The following is a 15,230-nucleotide window of genomic DNA, read 5'->3' as shown; positions in this document are numbered from 1 at the left end:
ACCCAGATGCACCTCAGCCCATCTCCTAGAATAAACAAAACATTGTTTTTTGTTTTTTTGTATTATGTTAAAACAAACACTCATAAATCAACACAGCTAAAATTAAGGGAAGCGAAATGGTCTGTTTGCTGGCAGGGAAGATGAGGGGGAGGGAGGTGAGGTGATATGTTTGACAGTTGATGCCAAGGTCTAGTGCTTATTTATTTATCTGTCCTTGAGAGTGACTTTAAGTTTTTTCTTATAAAATGTCACTGAACTGACATGGGAGAATACAATTAACAATGCTGGAATTCTTATGATAGTGATTAATTTGAATATAATCATGCTATAGTTTGCACTAGACAAAAATTTTAGTAATCATTTAGTACAATATTTTGATTACATGTGCAGTACAGCTTTGCCCTTAGGACAGTGTAGCGTGCCCAGAGGAACATTAGGCGCAAAATTTTAAACATGATGCTCCAGATTGGCACATCAATAATACTATGTATTTTACAAAGACCACCTGTGGTTTGGAAAATTCTATAGTCCGGCACAGGTCAGGTCCAAAGGGTGCCGGATTAGGGAGGTTCAACCTGTAATAATAAAAACCTTACTATACTAACCTGAGGGCTTCTACACGGTAGACAGAAAGAACATAAATGCACTGAGCAAATGAAAATTTATTGATAATCTGTGTAACGTCAGCAGTGTGTTCAAGTAGACTCAGAATTTGCTGTCGTAGCTCATTTAATTCACTCTGTAAAAACCAGATAGAAGTAAAATTAATAACTGTGGTTTACTTGTAAGCCATAAGTAGGGAGTGTTTTAGAGGGAGGGGTGAGGAATAATTCCCAGGCCAGCAGTAGAGAGTGAAGAAATATTAAACAAGGTACTGTAATGGCATAACACCTGGAAAGGGTATATTGGAAAGAAAATGATATATGCAATAGAAGGTGAAATGGAACCCTGTCCTAGCTCCAGTTATAATGGGGTCAAGTTGTAGTGAGTTCAAACCTACGCTACCCATTATGACTGGAGCATCATAAAATTAAAACTCCTTAAAACTGAACCCAATCTCAATGGTTAATTTGGGTTAGTTTGGAACTTAGGATGACTCGGCCCTACATGAAGAAGTTGCCATATGAGGCTCGTGTCCTAAATCCTAGTTAATACATCTTCATCCACACACATGTCCAATATCTATTTTTCTTGCTATACAGGAGAACAGAATACATAAAAAAGTGGATGATAATATAGAGAAGAGAAACAAGATGAGCAACAACCAACTGAGAAATGATCTACAGGTTGAGCCTCTTTTATCTGGCATTCTGCTAACCAACAGCTCCTAATTAACTACCATACACTTGTCCAATCAGCCACAGACCTAATTCTACCATCACCTGATGATGTTTAAATTATAATTATTCTCCATTAAACTAAACAATAATAATAAAATAATAAAACAAAATTTCATATAAAAGACTCAAGGTCTGTGGCAGCTCATCTATTTGGGCTGAGGCTCTTACACTCTACTGGCAGATGTACAATATCATGATCATGAAGCTGAAAAAAGTTGTCAACTCATCTACAGTATACAAATTACAGCAGTTTCTCAATAATTCACAAAATACAAATTTTCATTCCTAAATACACATTTACCTCTATTACTACCTCTATTTTAAATTTTGCTGTCAAATACGGCATTCATAATTTACAGCCGAGTGCCGACATTGTTTACATAAGAAACCATTAAGTTGTGGAAATATCATTTCATTGTTCTAATTTGCCTTCAAATTAAGAAAATATAATCTAAAACTATGAAAGACGAAAAATTAAAAGTAATAAGTGACCTGTCTGTGGGAGGCAGAGCAGTTGGGTGGTGGACTGAGGGGTTCCTCTCCCCATGTTCCTGAGCTGAGCACACACCTTTAATCTCAATAGTGCAACATAATGCAATTTCACCATAATTTCCATTTTATTGAGATTCATTTGGTACCAAGTTAATAAAACATTATCATAAAAAAAGAACATGAGTTATTGTATGGTATTAAATTCCTGACTCATTATTGAAATAGTGTGGTCACAGCCAGCCCAGCACCTGCCTGTTTCCATGTTGGTGTACTGGCATAACCCACATGAAATTGTGAGAAGGAAAGGAGCTGTTTACATATCCCTCATATAATGATGTGGTTGTGATCCTGAAAAACCTAATGTTAAGTGAAATTATTGGTAAACATGGAGTAACAGCAAAATACAGAGGGAGAACAACTGATTCAAACAGTAGGGCAGTAAACACATATGTTCACTTCACACACGTTATATTTTCTTAATTTCTCAGCCACATTAGAGTACAGTATTGTAATGATTTTTCCACAACTTTTATAGTTTCATTACATGTAACAATGGCAACATGCCATCTCACAGGTCCACCTCATCCTCAGTTTTTTTCCCTTTCCCAGTGGGTCAAGCTATCGCCAAGCCGAATTTTAACCTAATGCTAAGTGAAAAAGGATGTCAAAATTTTTTTATCACTAAACATAATTAACATTGAGTGAATCAACGCCAAACAAAGGATACCTGTATAAAATTACTTTTTGTATAATAGTTGTATCTATGTGTTACTGTATATTTATGATGTATTATGTACAGTATTACGTTTAGTGTTCATTAAACAGTTTTGGAACAGTTTATGAATATTTCTTGGCCTATGGAACTAAACTAATTATTTCTATTTAAATCAATTAGACTATAATTCTCGAAATGATATTTCACGATATCATCTGGTTCCTAACCCATGAATTATCAAGACTCCAATGCACTTGTTTTCATACTGCTCTTCAAACAAATAATTACACAAGGTACAGAATAATCAGTGAAAATACTCTTCAAACTTTTGTAAAGAAGTCCATATAGTTAGCATCTTACAGCTGTAGCTCAGTGTTACCAAGACATGACACTGGTACTATACTGCAGTTGACAGCTAGTAATTTATTCTTGTGATACTATTACATTCATTTATTTTGTCTCAGGTTAACTACTGTAACTCTTTATGGGTCTGCCAACTTAATTATCTACTGAAGAAAGTTCAGACAGTGTTGAACAGGGTTCCCAAGGTTAATTTTGCTCTCCCACCACCCCATTTTTGATCGAATTGCAGTGGCTTCCAGTTAAATCTACGACAAACTCTGCTTATTGATGCCTAATGACTTTTAAAGCACTTGTGTTTGGTGAACATGAAGTATTTGGTTAACCTGTTAAATCCTCTGACCACAAGTTCTGAAATGATTTTGCATTCAGTAGTAGTGATGATCCCTCACTCCTTGATTTGCCTAGATCAGTACGGGAATGTTCTTTTGCTGACCAACCCTTTTCTTACACTGTACACCCATGAAGCAGCTGACTTCTGTGGAGGACTTTAAGTAACAACTTAAGACCTTTCTTTTTTTGAAAGCTTATGATCCTGAAGGGGGTACAGTGATGGAGAATTACTGTACGGGGTTTAGGAAGTGTTACATCTTAAGGATATATGAACTATATTTTTATAGATATTTTTGGGTAATATTTTTATATTTTTATTCTCGGGTCTTTGACTTTGTAGTGTTTCGAACACGTGAATACTTTTTAAGAACTTGCACTTCTGAGAAACGAAAAATCAGCTATTATTATGAGAATTATTATTATTATTATAATTTATCAAGTTCACCACTTTTCAGCTTAATTACCAATCAGGTGCTCTGTCTGTTCTTTGTTATAACTCTGATTGTCCATGGTTAGTACAGGAGGAAACTGGAGTACCCAGAAAAACTGTGACGGTTTGGTAGTGTCACACTGGATAACACGTTTCTCGCATCCGACCAGGGGATTGAACTCAAAATGCAGTGGGTCAAGCATGGTCCTGCTGCTAGTGTTGTGTGTTTATTGGACATGGGGAATACTAAGGTTGAGGAAAGAATTTTACAGAAGATAAAAGTTGCAGGTGTCCTGTAAACCCAAGTGAGTATAATAATCACAAGTATTTTATGTGCTAAAAGTCTGAATATTCTTACTCAAAGGTGAATATTGTAACTCGCAAATAAATACTATTACTCACAACTGAAACAGAATCATCCCGCACTGCATAGGTATACTTGAGTTCCTTCATCTCTGAACGATGCTTTGTGTGGGACAACAAGAGAGGAGAAGTCACTGCAATGTCACAGACAGCCATATGCCAATCTGCAGGCCACAACCCTGAAACACACCAATATTTGTCTACATGAAGTTTTTGTAAATGTTTAGGTAGATGTGCATATATTCTCTACTGCTCACAAAGGAGGGATATGTAACAAAGATGAACAAGACTGACAACTTCCATTCCAGCTATTGGAGAGTTTTTGGGACCAGGAATTCCAGCAAGCGGGGAGATTACCGAGATTAAAATGAAAACTTTACAGATATTATAACTATACTTCAGTCACTCCCAGCATATACTTAATTGTTAATATCATTGCAAATACAGAATATAAATAGATGTTAAATAATGAAGAGCTCTATATTAACACAATGCCCCTCCTTCCACCAGCTAAACAGTTGTATTGATAAAATCTGCTTTGGGCCCTGGTTGTAAAGCTCATGTTTAAGGAGTAAAACTGATTTTCTTACTTTCAATATTCCTCCCTTCCTATCTGTGTGGGATGAAGTGGATCAATTAAGCCTTATAAAAATAATACACTGCTCCACCTGCTTTTCATTATTTTGAGGCTGATAGTATAATGATTTACTAAATCAATCCTGGTTCATATAACTAAGGAAGGTGTTGTCTGAAGACATAGAACTACCCAATAAGCAGCCAAATTTTTGAGAAGTTGCTTGGAAGAGGGTGTCAGCAAAATTTTTTATTATTGCTATGGAGTCATCAACATTTCATACCAGACTCCTGCTGTGTGAAGCCCATAACAATGCAGAATAACCAGAAGTCTCGGAACAGCTTCAACAGACGTGGTTTGGGTTCTTTTATTGGAGGCACACGTCGCACTAGCACCGCTATCACAGGGATCAACACTCCAAGGTTTCCTGCACTGCTAGATGCCTGAAAATATATATTAAAGAGCTAAGTATTATATCGATTCATCAAAAAATATATTATGATAATAAGCCATCTTGGAAGTATTGTATTCACTAAGCCCTATTTAAACACTATAATTATTATACTTCTAATAGCAGTTTATTGTTAGAGATCCAAACTGCTCCTTTAATTATAATCTCCTGCTGGAAACTGAACAAGATAGGAAAGCTTGAATTACACAAATTCTTCATAACTTCATTACCTGCTAAGTCCAGTTATCTCTTTTTTATGTAAATGTAAAGTCCTGTGAGTACTTTATATGTTACTAAAATATTAAGCTATTTTCCTCCTAAAAAATTTTGATACCAGTAAATTTGTTTAATGTATTGTTGTACTGTAGCAGCAAACCATTCTATCATCTGGACTTGTATATAAAATCCAGGTCCCAAGGTGTTCACATACAGTACAGTACTATGTTGCTGACTGTACAGGAAAATTTTGTATAATATTTTCAAAATATCGAGAACACCATACAGTACCTTCAACACAGCTGAACACCATACAGTACCTTCAACACAGCTGAACACCATACAGTACCTTCAACACAGCTAAACACCATACAGTACCTTCAACACAGCTGAACACTATACAGTACCTTCAACACAGCTGAACACCATACAGTACCTTCAACACAGCTGAACACCATTCAGTACCTTCAACACAGCTGAACACTATACAGTACCTTCAACACAGCTGAACACCATACAGTACCTTCAACACAGCTAAACACCATACAGTACCTTCAACACAGCTGAACACTATACAGTACCTTCAACACAGCTGAACACCATACAGTACCTTCAACACAGCTGAACACCATACAGTACCTTCAACACAGCTGAACACTATACAGTACCTTCAACACAGCTGAACACTATACAGTACCTTCAACACAGCTGGATGTTTTTCTGAGTTTTGTTTTGCTGCCAACCCAAGCTTGACGAACAGTTCCAATAAACGCATTAACAACTTATCCATCTCAGCTTCTCCTTGTATGTTGGCACAGATATTTGCTAATGCATTATGTACAGCAGTAGCAACATGTCTGGAACATATAAATACAGTCACCATCATATAATACCACTATACATGTTGGAGTAGAGGTGTGTAAAATGGAAGCCTTGTCTTACAGTGACGGCATTACACTTCACACACTGGGAAAAAAATCCACCGATCTACATGTAGGAAACCAATGAGTTATCACCTGAGTAGTTCTCTGTGATATAAAAACCAAACATTAAAAATGAAACTCACAGAACAAGGCAAAGTCATGAAGGGTTCACTTGATTGGAACAACCAACCACATGAGCACAATATAACCGTTAGCCGGAACAATTGGTGCAGAGCACTTCCGGGTAACGAGGCAACTCTCTCGGGGCCAGAAAAAATCCCTCGTTCCTGGAATTTTTCAGGTAACGGAAAAATTTTCTCGGAAGTTCCCGATATTGCCCATTCCGTCATCTCTTGAGCCCGGAAAAATATCCCCCATCCCCAAAATTTTCAGGGAACTGTCTGAGAAAAATTTCTCCGAATTTCCAGAAAATGCACCAGATTTTCATCTCACAGACCAGGAAAAAAAGTCCCTCATCCCTGGAATTTTCTGGAAAATGTGCCCCCCCCCCAGAAAATTTTCCCCAAAGCTGGAATTTTCCAGCTTTTGTCACGATTTTCCAAGACAATTTCAATTCCAGTTATAGAAGTTCCGGGTTTGAGGGATTCCGGCTAACATAGAACTTACTGCACAGTAAGTCCTCGCTTAACATCGGGGTTACGTTCCTGAAAATGCAACATTATACTTAACAACGTTAAGCGGATCATTTTTCCCCATAATAAATAAATAAAATACGGGAGTTATGTCCCTGAGCCTCCCTTTGCCCAATGAAATACATTACATATACAGAAAATCATTGCCATTTTTATAGAAAATAGTGCATGCATATACAACTACTAAGTTTGTATTGGTACTCACCGATGGGTGGTGGTGGTAGAGCGAGTGTGTGGTGAGTAGTGGAGTGGAAGAGGAGGGAGGGAGATGAGGAGGGTAGCGAGTCACTGACACCCGGCGGGTAGCTTCTCCCCCCTCTCAAAATGGTTTAAAACCTCCATTTTCGTAGCAAGGCTAATGGTCTTACGTTGCTTTTTCACAACTAGCATCAGTAGCACTTGATGGGAGCTTGGAAGCCATTTCGAATGGTTACAGTACAGTATTTATTGCAAAAACACTTAAACATGCATGAACGCTGTGGAAGCCTCACAAAGACTGGAGTCGCTTGGGGACTCTGTGACATTCCTCACCGAGAGAGGGCGATGCGCCATAAAAAGTAGTCCGTGATGACGCAAAACAAAGTTGTACCGAGTTATCGGGACGTTAAACGAATTTTTGGTATCTAAAGATTAGCGAAGTAGAACCGAAACAACATTAAGCGGGCCGACATTATACGAGGGCTTACTGTATTGTACAGTATACAACTCATAAACAAATTAAAAACAAGAATCACCTTACAGAGCAACATATAATGCGAGTTAATTGGTCAGTAACTGTAATTCTCTTTTCATCTTTTGAGCACCTGTAACTTGACATCATTATGAGCACCCATGGGATTCTTAGCATAATACTAAACACTTATGATTCACCTGGAGTCATTTCAATATTTCAATTAAAAAATGGGTGAAGAAGAGTATGAGAATAAGCTGTGGATGTATATATGAAGTGCAAAGAACATGTAAACTCACCAATCAATAAAGATGATACATGTTCAAGAGGAAACAGAGATATAACAAACAAATATTGTAGATTGAAAACACTGATAATCCAATATGATCTTAATAAACTAAACTAAACACCGTTACACAGGAGTTACACACTGTACTTGAAAAACAATATCATGGTTATTGAACTCATGGAAATCAAACTAAACTGCTAGTGAAAAATAAAGGGCTAAGTTTCTGGATTTCAAAAACATAAGAGCCACTCCACAGATCTCACTTCTCACAAAGAAATAATCAACATTAAAGAGCATTAATGATAGGTTAATGTCTATCAACCTCACGCACCACTGTACTGTACAAACTAAACACAATTAATACACAGCTAAAGGTTTGTTAATAAACACTCTGAAGATGTTATAGATATTAATATGCACTAAAGTTTATTTCCAATTGTATTTCTTTTGACAGGTTACTGTATATATTCTTAATAATTCATGTACAGCAATATATTCAAACACTATCTGTTCAAGCTATGTAATGAAGGTCAACAGTGAAGTGTCTTACCTATACTGCTTCATGCGCTGGTCTTGAACTGCACCAATTCCGTACGTGCCACTGCTTGCTTCTATGATGATTTTACTGAACTGCTCCATTATCTCATCATATACCTTGGGCTAAAATATTAAGTAAATAGTTCATTATTAATAATGAGATTCATAAAGGTATAAACAGTCTTCAGATGTGAACAAATACAATGTTCCATCACCTCTTAGTTCTATCTGATATTCTACTTTGTAAATTCAACATTTGTATCATTCTATGTAAAGAGAATCCAAATGTGTTATACAATTCCAAAGAAAAAGACTTACATCATTCTTTGCCAAAAGCATACAGCCTAACTGGTCAACAATTAGTGTATCCAGGTTGGATGGAGGGCGGCAGAAGCGCTGGAGGAGACACTGGTGAAGGATGGTTTCAGTGGTACGAGGAGAATCCTTCAGTGCCACAGCCACGTGGCCTAATGCCACCACCACATTGTGTGATATTACAATATTATCACTGAAATATATGAAGTACTCCTGAGTTACAATGACCAATAAAATGGACTACAGTAACACGTGAAGACCTCAAGCCTCACTCAAGTTAAAAGAAGCTTAGAAACTATTTGTTCAGAATAATAAACAAGTTCACAGTCTATGTAAACAACATGAAATTGTGGTAGTGGATGTTGTGGTTGATATTGTAGCGTGTTATTGGGGAAAGAGGTAGTGATGGGTGTTGTGACTGAGTGATACACACTATAAATCTCACACTTTAGGAATTAGTATTTTTTTAAATTTTATGGGGGTCCCCGACTTACGAATAAGGTTAAACTTTAAATTTACAATATTTTATTTACCTGATGATTTATTATTTACTTTCATTGACTGCATTTTGTCTTTCTATTTCTTCTTTTGTCTTAAATTAAGTGCTTTTAGATGTTTATAAGGACTTAGGCTATAATATCGTGGGATTTTAAACATTGTTATATAAATAAGGTATGCTCATAGCATGCTTTTCAACTGTGTCATCCCAGGTAGTGTGCAGTCTGGCCTAATTCCCTGACCTGACATGACCCCTACTGTGTTGATTATTTCTTACTGTCAACACTTACTATGGTTTATTGTGTCTGTCCAAGATAGTGGATTGTCTAGAACTTAAGATCATTTAAATAAGCCTCTTATATGCAAAATGTAGGAAGTACTGTACAGTACCATAATGTGATACATTATACAGACAAAAAAATTGCTATAATAAATATTTGTAATGTGCTGTGGGCAAATAGGTTCGGGAAAGAAGTGTGCAATGATTGTTCAACAATTTCAATTGGTTGCTCACTTTGATAATCCAGATAGGGCAAAGTTTTAAAGTTCCAAAATGCACAATCAACAGAGTAAACATACCTTTACAGGTAAAAATTCACCATTCATAATACAGTCAACCCTCGCTTTACGCGGTCCCACATTCCGCGTTTCCACGGTACCCTGCCGAAACCGGAATGCTCACATTCCGCGGTGCGTGTACCCCTTTACGCGGAAAGCGGCTGGCGAGCCGCGCCATTTTTTAATCCAAACCTCCCGCCATCTCTCCCACCCTCTCCCGCCATCCGCCATGTTGTGTAAGCGGCACGAGCAGGGTGCGCACAAGGTCGCCCAGTCATCAAAACATAACCGAGTTCTTCACCCGCCACCCACCACAGCCGGCCCAAGTCAGTGATAGTGATAATTATACTGAGGATATGGACTTATATGCACTTTGAGGGGTTTGACAAAGAGGCCCTGCAAGCCTCTGTGGTGGATAGTGATACAATTGATACAAGTGATACAGGTGAGGGCCAATAATCTGCCCTCTGCCTCGGAACCAACCCCCCATCCCCGTGTGCCCAGCCATCTTTTCTACTAAGGTAAGTGTTAAGAAACCTAATATTATTGATATTTCTCTTTATTATTAATTGTGTGTGCATACCATCATAAAATTAAGAAGTTATTTTTACTACAACGTAGGTATTGTGTCTGAAAAAGTGGAGTTTGGGGGTCGGCCCGGTCTCTATTTCAATTAATCCCATATGTTATATTGTTCACTTTACGCGTTTCTCACTTTCCGCGGTACCCTGTGGGTTACATTAACCGCGTAAAGTGAGGGTTCACTGTACATATAATTTTTTACCATTTAATTGTTAGGTAAGATGATCTCAACCTGGTATATCAGGATAGTCACAAGAACTTAACCCTGTAATCTACCCAGTCTGTACTATACGGTATTACTCCTAAAGTATACAGAAGGTAATCTGTGAAGGAGGTGCATTCTTAAAAGCAATTAGTTATTCAATTGTCTTCCTTTTAGTAGTTCAAGCAAGATGCCATTTGGAACATACTACCAAAAAGAGAATTCATCACCAAAACTTTTTTAGTATACAGTTGAACCTCGATTTACGTGGTTCTCGTTTACGCGTTTGGTCATTTACGCGGTACCTTGCCAGAACCGGGATGCCCGATTTACGCGGTGAATTTACTCATTAACGCGGGTGAAGTATAATTTGTTTATTTACTGAAGATATATATGTTTTTAGCTCATAAAATATACAATTTACATTGCTGGAATCCTTACAAGATGGTGATCATTTTAAATATAAACATCTTAACATTTGCATTAAATACAAATTTTAGATGTAATTTAAGGAGATCATGAAAATAAGACAAATATTTTATCCTTTGTGCAAAATATATGAAGTTTACATTCAAAATATTCCCTGACCTGCAAGGAATCCAGAAATGTCAATTATATACTCCTAACTTTAGTCTGAGGTATTATTTATTACTAAAAATGTAAATACTTGTATACTGTTTTCTCCCAAACATTTCTCTGGTAGGGAGGAGGGAGGGAAGGTGGGGGGTAGGGAGGGAGGGAGGGACCCAGTGAGCGTGGGAAGAGGGGGGGGGGAGCGGAGGTGGGGCATTTTGATTGACAGATAGTGTCTGGGTGAATAATAATTTGTTTATTTACTGAAGAAATTTGTTTTAACTCATAAAATTCATACAAATTACCCGGCCAGAATATAATTTACATTGCTGGAATTCTTATAAGATTTTGATTATTTTAAATATAAACATCATGGAATTTGCATTAGACATACAAATTTTAGATCTAATTTAAGAATTTTGATTACAAAGCCAAAACTTTATCTTTTGTGCAAAATATATGACATTCATATTCAAAATATTCCTGGCCTTGCAAGGAATCCAGCAATGTCAATTATATTATTCTAACTTTAGTCTGAGGTATTATTTATTACTATACCTTAAAATCTAGTGTTTTCACCCAAACATTTCTCAGAGAGGGAGGAGCCAGCGAGCATGGGAAGAGGGGGGAGTTGAGTCCATTATTTGAATGAACATTAACCTGGCGACTGTATTTCTCTTAAATATTAATTGTGTGTGCATACCATCGTAAAATTAAGATGTTATTTTTACTACAAAGTAGGTATTACAGTATGTCGGTATTGTGTCGGAAAAAGTGGAGTTTGGGAGTCGGCCCAGTCTCTATTTCAATTAATCCCATATGTTCTGTTATTCCATTTACGCGTTTCTCATTTTACGCGCTACTCCGCGGGTTCAATTGACCGCGTAAATCCGTAAATCAGGGTATTACTGTACAATATCTGGTGACTAAAAATCATTTAGTTAATACCTGTATTGTATAACACTGTACCCAGACGTTGACTGCCCAGAATCAGTACCAATTTATCATTGTAAAAGTACAGTACAGTACGTAGAAACTATTCATTATTTTTTTTTTTTAATTCTTTCAAGACCAGGCAACAAGGAAGTTAGGTGGAAAGTACTGTATTGGGAATTTGTAAAGTAATGTAAGTGTGGTGGTAGGTTTGACATAGAAATTAAATTAAGAATAGCTGAAGCAAAAATAGCATTTAATAAACTTAGGGAATATTTTAATAGTATATTTCTCTTATTTAAGAAAAAGGCTGCTTAAATGAAATGCTTTGTCAGTACTGTTCCATGGGTTCAAAGTGTGCACACCTTCAGCAGACACTTAAAGGAGGCTAGAGATCTTCACATATTGATAATAAACAAATGAAGATGATCTAGGAATAGTTAGTGCACTGAGCAAAATACTGAACCATTATTAAAGAAGATAAGAGAAATGCTTTGACCATATAACTAGGAATGAGAGGATAATGGCAAAGATAAAAATAGGCAATAAGAGGTCCACAGGATGGCAGACATGGGGGATGGAAGAATGAAATCAAAAGAAGAGATCCCAAGAGAGATGCAAAATCTGCGAGGATTGATTATAACATAGAAAAGAATTGAGTGGAGGGCCATGGTAGCATGCACGCAAGCACACACACACTGAACGATGGGGATAAAAGACATGGTACACATAAATTAAAAGATACATAAACAAAAAAGGCATAAAAACTAACCTTTCTGGTAGACGATCATAGCCAGCTTTTTCTCTACTGGATATTGAGGATATAAAAGCAAGCACAGTGTTGGCATCTACTGTCAGTCCTGACTTGAGTGCAATACACAAGTTCTCTATGGCCGTATCTCTCAGTCTCTCAAATGCTGCTGCCGAGGCTGACACTGGCCTGTTGCTCGTGTCTCCAGTAACTAGGTATTTCAAAATCATATTACAGTACCTGTATTAAACATCCCAAAACTAAACAGAATACTGTAATATAAGTCAAACATATCATTTGAAAATTTCCCTAAATAAGCACAGCAAGTATAGACAGTCCTCACTATACGACAGGGCTGTGTTCCACAGAAGTGAAGGTAATTCCACAGAATGCAAAAGTTTGTAGAGTGAAGGTGATTTTCTGGTAAATACAGTGTTACAAATGGAAGATACATTCCTGTGGCCTGATATTCAGACACCTTACACAACCAAAACTAACCCAAATAAATAGAAAAAACATAATAACTGAATAAATCAATACAGGACATCAATAAAGATAATTTAAATCACTAATGACAATAAATTCATAAAGAGAGAATAGTAAATTTAGATGTCATGGTGGATGACTTAAATTTAATTATGATACTGCTTATCTAAATCCAGAAATTTTTCATACATTTCCCTCACAGAAGCAAGGACACTGGCCCTGAACATTGTGTAGCTTCCATGCCTATAAACCACACATAACCCAGACCATGAACGGACCGACATACAGACGCTCCCAGAGGCCTATATCTGCAACTCATCATGTTCATAAGAAAAAAAAAGTAACCGTTCTTTTTGTTCATATAGAATAACAGTGCACAGAATAAAAATACGAAGGACAGGTTTCTGATCATCTGACTCCCCCAGGTTGGTAAAAGAAAATAGTGCATGTACTCCTCTATTTACCAACAAGGTATATTCCTGAGGCTTGTTCGTAAGTCTAACTTTACTCTTGTAGATACCGAACATATTGCAAAAAACAAGAAGAAAAAAGTAAGAAATATTATCACAATTGTAAAGTAATAGCCTTTATGGTTAGCCAAAACAGGGGCAGATCCAGGGGAGGGTTCTGGGATCCGGACCCCCCCCCCCTTTTTTCAAGAGAAAATTCTAATATTTTTTTCTTTAATGCAGTATTGTACTCTGGCATTTTTGACATAAAAAAAAGTAATTACTATTGACATCAGAATATCTCCTAATATCAAGTGCACTTGGATTCAAAAGGGCCTCAAAATGCCCATGATATTGGACAGATTAAAAAAATAAATTGAGGGTGAGGGGGGCTTAGGGCTCCCCCTCACCCCCCCAAATCCCCTGGCTGGGTGGGCTCACTGTGCTCGCCATGTTCCCCCACCCACAAAGTTCTTCTTGGACTCCCCCCTTTTGATATTCCTGGATCTGCCCCTCCAAAAGGCTGAAGCAAACTCCCAACTCCCTGTACCTTCTTTCCCAGTACAGTATTCAGAAACTATACCACCTACCTTTCCTATGTTATTTAACAAATGTGTTACTTCAAGCAAAATTTATATACAACCTAGATGAAAAAATGCAGCTAAAATCATTAAGGAAAAGCTAAATAAAAGTTTTACACAATCGCCACTTGCATACACACTGGCTGCTTGGCCTCAACGCTCACCATAACAACGCAGCCCAGCTGGTATACTGCCTCTGTTAGCCCCTAGCACCAGTGTTCCCACACTCGACTCCCCTCCCCTCCCGCTCCCTTTCTCAGCATGCTAACTCTCGCACACAAAGAAATGTTAATAAATTCTAAGTTTAACCTTATACAATAGTTTTTCTTTTACCTTTTTTGCACATTACAGGTATCCCTCGTTTAATGATCGGGATGCATTCCTGAAAAAACGATCATTAAGCGAAATGTTTGCTAAACGAGGGATAACAAGAGATAATATCCTTAATGAGGGATAACAAAGAATACTATCCATGGAGATGGCACGTAATTGTGTAGCCGAGTCGCCGACTTGCCTTTCAGTAGCACCAAGGGCAGGTGAGGCTGAATTGTGAGCTATGTTATTGTTCAACTCGTAATTTGAGGTAAATATGCTTAATTTTCTTCATTTTTTTACTGTTAGATGCACACACAATTGTTCATACAAAATGTGCCAAAAAAAATATTTTATCATAAGGTGAAAAACATAGAGAATAAAAAAATTTTATGTGCTGGGAAGTGAAAAAGGAGGGGAGAGCAGCATGGGGATCTCCCATCTGTTTGCTGTCTTGTGTCTCGTGTGGAGTGAAACAATTGCCTAATGGCAAAACGAGGGTAATTATGACGAATTTCCTATAATAATACACTACGGTACACTACAGTAAAGTAACACTCATCAAGTCCACATCCAAGTATTTTAGCAATGAAGTTTGTCCCTTCACTACTCATGTGATGCCGTATAATGTCAAGCTTCACCGC

At 37.3% G+C, this 15,230-nt stretch overlaps 1 protein-coding gene across 4 annotated transcripts in view; it reads right to left on the bottom strand.

The window, feature by feature from the left end:
- LOC121873824 (phosphatidylinositol 4-kinase alpha-like) overlaps positions 1-15,230 on the bottom strand; it is a 133,083-nt gene that overhangs the window by 84,958 nt on the left and 32,895 nt on the right. For all 4 annotated transcript variants that reach the window (XM_042377562.1, XM_042377565.1, XM_042377563.1 and 1 more), the window contains exons 10-16: positions 12,780-12,969; positions 8,665-8,854; positions 8,360-8,469; positions 5,972-6,131; positions 4,891-5,050; positions 4,073-4,212; positions 606-739 (exon numbers count right to left, since the gene is read on the bottom strand). In XM_042377562.1, the coding sequence (XP_042233496.1) occupies positions 606-739; positions 4,073-4,212; positions 4,891-5,050; positions 5,972-6,131; positions 8,360-8,469; positions 8,665-8,854; positions 12,780-12,969 (1,084 nt within the window). The remainder of the gene's footprint in view (positions 1-605; positions 740-4,072; positions 4,213-4,890; positions 5,051-5,971; positions 6,132-8,359; positions 8,470-8,664; positions 8,855-12,779; positions 12,970-15,230) is intronic.

The sequence above is a fragment of the Homarus americanus genome, unplaced genomic scaffold, assembly GCF_018991925.1.
Source record: "Homarus americanus isolate GMGI-L3 unplaced genomic scaffold, GMGI_Hamer_2.0 scaffold25827, whole genome shotgun sequence".
Lineage (NCBI taxonomy): Eukaryota > Metazoa > Arthropoda > Malacostraca > Decapoda > Nephropidae > Homarus > Homarus americanus.
The sequence above is the reverse complement of the archived record's forward strand: the minus strand, read 5'-3'. Positions and strand labels throughout refer to the sequence as shown.